The sequence below is a fragment of the Sparus aurata genome, chromosome 22 (assembly GCF_900880675.1).
Source record: "Sparus aurata chromosome 22, fSpaAur1.1, whole genome shotgun sequence".
Lineage (NCBI taxonomy): Eukaryota > Metazoa > Chordata > Actinopteri > Spariformes > Sparidae > Sparus > Sparus aurata.
Window position 1 is genome coordinate 16,892,227 of NC_044208.1, and position 8,547 is coordinate 16,900,773.

An 8,547-nucleotide genomic window follows, 5' to 3' on the forward strand; every position below is an offset into this window, starting at 1 on the left:
ACAGGCTTTAATTCACTATTTCTGTCTGGGTGATCGAGGCTTCCCTGTTGCAGCTCTCAATCACACACTTAAACTCACACTTTTCATTCAGCAGACACTGTTTCCCCATCCTTCACTCTGCAGCCTTCACTGTCAACACTCTTTCCTTCTCCTTTGTCTCCCAAATTGACTCACAAAAGTGGTATTTTTCAGTGCATCAGCCCTGATGGATGAGCCTCTCAAATCTGCTTTTTGTCAGTCAAAGCCCGAGACTGTGCTGCATATTGAGCAGTCACAGAAGCAAATCCGACCCTCCATCTTTACCCTTGTTAAGGGATTTAGTTCTTTGCTCAGTGTGGCAGAGGGTTAGCAACTGAAATTAAGATGACAGAGTGGGAAGGAAACAGAGAGGAAAGGTTAAAACAAACCCAGTGTGAACCAGTGACTGATGATATTCTAGTCTCCAGGATAAAATGTTAGCAGTTACTGCAAACCACTGATATGTTCACAATTGTGTGTTTCATACGGTGCGTACCTGGGACACATGAAGACAGTCACAGTTGGTGCAGAGAGGTCAGTGTATATAACAACGTCGTAGCAAAAAAAAAAGTACAGTCTGAAAATGTTTTGGATTACAGCAAAAAGCAAACATGAACACCAACATGGTACAGATCAGAGCAGCAAGAGGGAGAGGGAGAGACATTCCCCAGACTCCCTTATAAAATCAATCAATTTTATGAGTTGTTGAGTTAGAAGGAACTTTCGATAACATTGGGAAATGCTGTCTATGACAAATCTCAATTTATTTGAGCCTTCTTGTATATATTCGTCACGTTATATGGGCATATATAACCCGGATCTGCCTGTTTGTCGCTGATAACTGAGACGCCAGTCTGCAGTGTAATTCATACACATGATGACAGACAGACCAGAGTAACATTAGGCTTCATGATCAAAGATGGTTTTCCAAAGTTATGACAGCTAAATCACTTCACAAAAATGTTCACATCACATCTCCGTTATATGTTTATGTTCTGATTTTCAGATAGGGTGGTGGATGGAGTTACAGACGTTACAGACCTCCAAGCCAATGATAACTGTTAGAGGCTGTGTTTTAACATTTGTAGGTGGGAAAGAACTGAATTATTATTATTATTTTACCTCAGGACAATTTCCAGGTGTGATAATCCGATATTTTTGACAAGAATTTGGGAAATCTGCCGCTTGTGGTGTCAAAATCATCCCCAACCTCGTAACCCCTAACCCCAACCCTATCACTGACCCAAACCTTGATTAAAACAGATCTTGATCTTTTCCTCACCCTAACCAAGTATTTTTGGGCCTAAACCCAGCCAGATCACAAGCACAGCTTGTGTATTTAAATTCACTTAAGATCGCATTGATGTTAATCTTAGCATATCATTATTCTTTTCCTTTTTTTTTTTTTTATGTATATGTAATCGTAATAATCGTCTTTTTTAAGGAGAGGTCTTTTAGAAACATGAAGTTGCCAACATTCATTGTGGTGACTAGGTTGATTATAAACTAATTAGTTAAACACTGAGGATGTCACGAGGGAACGTAATTAAAAGAATCTAAATTAGATCAGAAGTTAATTAATAATACAGCGACAATTGTACACAAAATGACTTTCACGGCATGCACAACAATTATGTTGTAGCAGCTCGTAGATCCATATTTCTGTAACTAAATAAACACAGCTATTTGAATATCAAATAGTCCCTCTGACTCTGTTTTCATGGCACATCCTGTGATTCTCACAATTATAGATTTATTGTTTGTAATTATTTTTACAGCCGTTTTCTTTTTCCTTCTCTAAACGATGTTTGCTTCTAATTCTACTGGTCTTACCATGCTGGCTGGTTTCCAAGGGAACACTCGGGACTTCAATTAAACTGGGATCTGGATCATACTGACCTTCTGCACACATAGCCATTCTCAGAACATAATTCCAAGCTCATGGAAACCCACGTAAACAAACACAGAGTCCGCCATGACCCCACATCTTATCAGGGACAAAACTTTGGACCCGCACTCGGTTTTAAAATAGAATATACCATATGATTATCGAGCTGCAGCTCCTTCAGGTGGAGGATATGAATACCAATCAGGTTTGATTAAACTGCCACTGGACACTTGATGGATGCGCACTGTGCTACTTTTCCTTCCAGCTCATTTCTTAAGTGAATTGGTGATCATTGATCATTCATACAAAAAGGTTGCTCCTGAATTGCAATTGAAGCGAAATCATTCATTAGAACAAAAAGTTCAATTGTTACAATAAACGTAAGCAACATAATCAAGTCCAAAACAACAAACCTATGTTCTCAGAACGTGCTCAGTGAGACCATTGAAACAAACAAAATAGAACAAAACCTCGCTCCCTGGGAGAAAACAGTGCAAACAATAACTGATCCACCACACAAAGCAACTGCCGAGGGGCGCATTGTCTCTCACAAACACAACCACACACAAAACATCAAAAGATATATCAAGGTCGTAGCAAGAATGCAGGAACCTACACAACATTTCACATTCCAAAGTTCCCTGGAAGTTACTTTTACCTTTTGAATCAGGGGCTGAGGAATGACAGAGCATGACGAAGTTTTTGAGAAGCCATTCTGACTCCTCAGATTTGTCTTCTTCTTAGATTGAAATGTAATGAAAAAATTACTTTCGAACAAAGTCGGTAAAGTCAAGGGTTCGCTGACCCTGCAAAGTCACAGCAGGCTAAAAATGGCTCCTTGGTTTCGAGATATGTATGACTGTTGAGACAACTTCTCCATCCTTTCAAAAAATCCTCCAACCTTTGTTAAATGAGAATTAAACTTAATTTGCTACTGGGGACTGCTGCATGTTTGGAGGAAATTGTTAGAGCGTGAATGCGGAGAGGAGGATATGAAAAACCTCTCAACCTCTCAAATAGGCTGCTCAGATCTGGGATGAACATGCGTCAGTGTTTCGATCACAAAAAGACGGCCCCAAGTCCGTCCCCTCACACCTGGCAATAACATGCGTCTCTAGATCTCGTGTGATCATGACAAACAGACACAGTGTTTTTTACACAGGACTTAACGTATGCCGAATTTAAAAGGGAGGCTAAAATAACCCTTATGAAGGGTTTCACAACGTTTTAAATGCTTTTATGACACAACAACTCACAAAACATTATCAGGGGAGTCTGGGGACTTTCTCAACTGCAACAAAGACTACATCGGTGTACACTCTTTACAGTATTTATAAGATCTGACATGTTTACCACAGATAAAATGTTGTCTTCTTTCATAAATTAGTTAGCAGACAGGCTGTCACCAATAAACTGACAGTTATAACTAGAAAGAAAGCAACTTTATGTATTTTATTTGTTATGTTAAATTAACAAGACGGCACCAACCAGCATTTCACAACATTTATAATGTTTCTCCTGACTCAAAAACGTGAGAAAATTGTGTTTGGGGACTTCACGGGCGTTAAAGAAGTTGCTGTATCAGCTGAAACCGACATGTTTGCCACCAATATAATGTTGTCTTTTTTCATAAATGTAGCATAAATTACGAGATCTGTCGAAACAGGGTGTTCAGGCAGCTGCTGAATGTTGCTAGAAGCCGCACCCAGCGCTGCAAAAAAATGCCATCTCTTCCAATGAAAGAAAGAACCTTCATTTAATGGCATGTTCATGAGAAGGCAAGAATGATTTTGAATTCGTCATGAATAGCAGAATATACATTCTGCCTGGTCTGGTTGCAAAGAGGACATGGGTTGAGTAGGCGTTTATTTAGTTTCCCTGAACCTCTCATTGATGGAGTGCGTTCCATACAGTGTGTTTGTGTTACAGTATGTTAACATTTTCGCTCAGACTGAGCCGATGTATCCCACTAAACATGTGCTTCATTACATTGTGGATAAAAAGAGGGTTTAATTTGAAACCCGTCTTCTCTTTTCCAGGAAAACAGCATTCATCTCATTAGGGAACAGTGTGTGTTTTTATAAGTAGCCCAGCGTGGATCAACCACCAGCCCACTGAGTCCCGGGAATAGATCAAGATGAGCAGACAGTTAAACTAGAGCGGCGACAGGTGCCTGACGTAGGAACCTTTTTTTTTTTCCACCGAGTGTAACAGAGTGCAAAACTAATAAGAGGACTCCTCAACCGAAAACTGATTCAAAAAAGGAGCCCGGCACAAAAATGATAGCTGAAACAATGTACCATGAGGAGCATGAGGATGTCAGTATTACACGTCTCATGTCCAGCTCGATCTTGAACTCATCACCTGATAATGAACTCATACAAAATTTGGGAGCACATTTGAAATCGCCAATTAAAAGTGATGGCGTTCAAAGAAAATATAAAAAGATGAGGGTTACGGAAGGGACCACATAGAAAATTGTGTTTTTGTGGTTGACTGTTGCCATGGAGAGGGAATTTTTGCTGTTTTTGAGTGTCAAGTGTCTTTGAGGGAAGAAGGTGAAAATGAATGGGGGAGATAAGAGGGAACATATCCTACTATGAATAATAAGCCAGAAAGAGACAGAGAGAGAGAGGGGAGATATTGATTTAGGTGATATAAGAGAAAAATATAACAAGGGGGTCCTTGTGGTGAACTTTTCAGGCAGAAATAAAACACTGAATTTCTGCCATCGAAATCTTTAACAAAACCTGTCAGTAGGCTCGGTTCATCTCCAATGTTTCCTTTTGTGATTCATTTTAATTCAGTGAATCGAGCCAATAAGGGATAATAGCTCTTTTGGCTCCCCGTGAATTGTGCCCTTAATATTTTGTCCATCCTTGCACGAGTGTGTGAGGTAGTGGGCTTTGTTTTCTGGGAGCCTTGGCAGGAAAATTCAGAGCAGACGGAGACCTCGCTCCACCTGTGCCTGCTTCTTTTTGCACTCCCCTCCTGACATATTTCACACAGCTACTGAGTAGAAATACTCAAAAAATACGAGGTGAATATTTCTGATAAAGACACATAGGGTAAAATCATAAAAACCCTCTTCATACGCTGACCTACTTTTACAACCTGATATATTTTCTTTACAATGTTGCATTAATTAGGCCCTTTTTTGTGGCGGCGCAGGTCATCTTTGTGCACGGCTGTTTGAGCCTGCTCGAGCCTGTGATGCCTCCATGTATTTTTTTTCTTCTTTTTGCTGCCATTATAGAACCCAGTATAGCAAAAAGAGTGAAAGGCTGATGAAACACAAAAGCAGGGCAGTGGGCAGAGCACCCGGCGCCCAATTAGCTCCAGAAGCTGAAAAAGCGAGACAGAGGCAGAGATCTGTGTGGACCTTATTAGTGTGAAGCTCTGACCGCTGTTCTCCAGAGAGCAGTGTTGTGGTGTGGATGGAGCAGCTGGTCAGAAGGAATTTAATGCTGGTCATGCACTGTGAACACAGAACCAACCCCCCCCCCCCTTCACCGCAGGCCATGATTACAAGTGATGCTTGCAGATGCAGCACCCATTAGCCCTGAATGGAGTCTGATGAAAACACACACTCTGAGTCCTCAGCTGCTTGTTTGGTTGGCACTTATTTCTCAAACAAATGTGTCACATGTGACACTGATTCCCCCACTCCCTCCCTTAGCATCTTTACATCCCGACCACACACTGCCCCCTACTGGCGCACTCGGGAGAGGAAAACGCTTCACTTATCTGAAGAATGGGGCAAATTACATAAATGGCCTTCACGTGCATCTCGTGTAGACGTTGCTTTCGGGTGTGAAGCATTCGAGCGCCGCATCTGCTGCAAGGGAGAAGCCATCAGCGCCAAAAGTCCCGCTGCTGCGCACACAAAAGGCTGGCGCGTGTCGACTCCTCCACGCTGAGCACGAGCCTCCCTCCATCATCTGAGCCCAGCGGGGCCGTGACAGTGGGGCACGTGTTTGTTCACACCCCGCGCACGCAAATGGCTAAGCAGACGGAGATAGGAGAGGAGGAGGAGGGTGAAGAGTTCATCAGCAAGTGAGTGAGTTGAACCGAGCCTTCGCTTGTTTTTTTTTGTGACCCTGGTTTTTGACCCGAGTTTTCGCAGGGTTTCCTCAGTTGTCTTGTTTTTCATCGTCAATAATGCTTGTTTTCATTTTTTTCCCCTTACTTAAAAAGAATAAATAAATAGAAATCATTTTTGCATCACTAACCTTCTAAAGCCAAAACACAATCTCGGGACTTACTCCATGCATGCATGAGTGCTTCTCTGCTTTATCTTGCCCACATCAACTGAATGCAACCATGCAAAAAAAAAAATAAAAAGTTCTTCGCAAAGAAAAAAAAAGAGGAATGTAAATGTCGACTTGTGATAAACACAAAACGGATTTCAATACTTGAAATATTAAATGGGCTCTAAGGGACAATTTTGAGCAATTTACATGCATGAATCACTAATTTATTGTCCACAGGGAGCAGAGTGCAACATGACATGAAACATGAGAACTCCCTGGACTCATTTGGTTCCCTACAGATGATTTATTTATTTTTATTTAAAAAAGGATTAAAGGATGTGACTTTGCGCACGTTGTCCAGTGCAGAGAGCAGCAGCCCACTGTAGGTTAGAAATGCCCGTCTGCTAACATCCAGCACAACACAGAAGTTTTACAGAGCGCCCCCTTTTTTAAAAGCTAAAAATACAAATATAGTGAAGAAACACCCCTACATGAAATAACCCTGAAAGCTCATGTGGGTCATATTGCATCCCTATTTGTGCATCAGGAGTTTGCATAGCGTGTGCATCAAAGGGTTAAACACGTCACATTACCAAAAAGAATATAGACTAAAATGACACTTCTAAATTTGGCTGAAACCCTTCAGCATTGAGCTGCAGTGGATTGCAGGTGCGCGCAAAGAAAAACAAAAAACGTTTTAAAACTGATCAAAAGTCCTAAAGTTTATCTTGGATACACGTTTCAAATGAGTGAGAGATGGGTTTAACTCTACATTCTGAAATTACGAGAGAAAGAAAGTGGCCATATGGTCGGAGTTTGCTAAAGTGTGACTTCGCACCTCACCACCGTGGCGCATGGAGACACTTGGGGACGCGTCAAAGCGCAATTTGGCTCCGGCTGCGATGGCCCCTGATAAATAGGAGGCTCCTGCGCTCAGCCACACAACGCCTGAGGACTTTACGCAGGACTGACTTCTATCCTACAAAGCAACAATGGAGACTTTCGTTACTAACAATGGATTACCTTCTCTTCCAACTGGAGGAAACGTTACCCAGCAGTCTGGCCTCTTTTGGAGACCGTGGACCGGAATAACAGCCGCGCACACGGTGAGTTCCGACGACCTGAAAGCTCGAACGTTTTTTAAATTCAAACGTATGTTGTCTGGCGGATAGAAAACTTAACAAGATCGCTCTCTCTCTCTCTCTCTCTCTCTCTCTCTCTCTCTCTCTCTCTCTCTCTCTCTCTCTCTCTCTCTCTCTCTCTCTCTCTCTCTCTCTCTCTCTCACTTTTTTATTTCAGACTGAATCTCTTCATGGAGACCTTTCTGCCGCAAAACACTCCAAAACTCCTCAGTTCGTTCATCCAGTGAAGTAAGTAAAGATAATTAAACTCTCTTTTTATTCGTATGCACGTCGTTTCTTTGTGGAACTGTCTTGTTTATTCATCCCTGCTCTCCTCTATCTAAAGGTTGATGTGGCCGAAATCGAAATGTTTCGATCACCTGTACCAGGACGCAGAGGTGCTCCTGCGCAACTATCCGGTCCAAGCGACCATCTGCGTGTACACGGACATCAGCAGTGATGAAGACAGCGACGACGATGATGAAGAGGAGGAGATGGAGAAGGATCTGAACTAAAGACATTAACCTGTAGAATAACGTGATAATATATTCCTTTTTAACTTATTGACTGTAAATACGTGTACATAAACCTTTTTGTTTTGTACTTCTTTACTGAAGACGAATGTAAATGTTTAAGTTATTCCTTTAACTTTTCTACCTTGTTTTGTAATTTTCTGAAGAATTGCAATAAAATACTTAAAATGAATGTCGTTGTTTGGGGCTTGATTATTGCTTTTGAATTTGTATTTTTAGTTAGTTATAAATAAGTAGTTGTAGGAGGTTTTCTAAAGAGTCTGAAGTGATTTTTACTCCACTTATTCACTTCTGAAATACAATAAAACTTTCCTCTGTAGTTTCATGGAGCAAGCAGAGTGTAGCTGACTTGACATCAGAAGTTGTAAGGTGTTAAGTTTTTTTAGTTTTCTTTGCGTGTCTGTAACTATGCGGCCAGTTTGTTCGACACATCCGTCTGCTCCTGGCTGAACTGCTGCTTTCCCATGGATGGAGTGTCACGGTGGTGATCGCACCACTTCCTGCTGCCTGAAGTGTGCAAACTGTGTGACACTCGGAAGGTGTCAGCTGTGTCAGGAGATCATGAAGATCTGCACTGAGATAGTCGGAGAGGAAAATGTTTGCAGACCTTCAGTGAACCAGCTAAAAAACAGATCACCTTCATGCATGAAGACGTTGCTCTCTAGTGTTTTTGCCATCAGAACATTTATACCATACTATTTAAAAAAAAAAAAAAAAAAATGAATTAAAAAAAA

The 8,547-nt window shown here is 41.4% G+C and overlaps 1 protein-coding gene across 1 annotated transcript; it reads left to right on the top strand.

Annotated features, from left to right (window-relative positions):
* Nucleotides 1-629: 629 nt before the first annotated feature.
* Nucleotides 630-7,985, top strand: LOC115573848 (protein ripply2-like). Its single transcript, XM_030404894.1, has 5 exons — nucleotides 630-644; nucleotides 5,929-5,962; nucleotides 7,201-7,265; nucleotides 7,459-7,529; nucleotides 7,627-7,985. Exons 1-5 carry the CDS (start codon nucleotides 630-632, stop codon nucleotides 7,793-7,795), a joined length of 354 nt encoding a protein of 117 aa, XP_030260754.1. The 3' UTR covers nucleotides 7,796-7,985.
* The last annotated feature ends 562 nt before the right edge of the window (nucleotides 7,986-8,547 follow it).

What these genes read in the sequence shown, in the direction of transcription:
- LOC115573848 (XM_030404894.1), top strand. An exon ending in GGTGAAGAGTTCATCAGCAA is followed by an intron (nt 5,963 to 7,200) that starts GTGAGTGAGTTG and finishes TTCCAACTGGAG; the next exon opens with GAAACGTTACCCAGCAGTCT. An exon ending in GAATAACAGCCGCGCACACG is followed by an intron (nt 7,266 to 7,458) that starts GTGAGTTCCGAC and finishes TTTTTATTTCAG; the next exon opens with ACTGAATCTCTTCATGGAGA.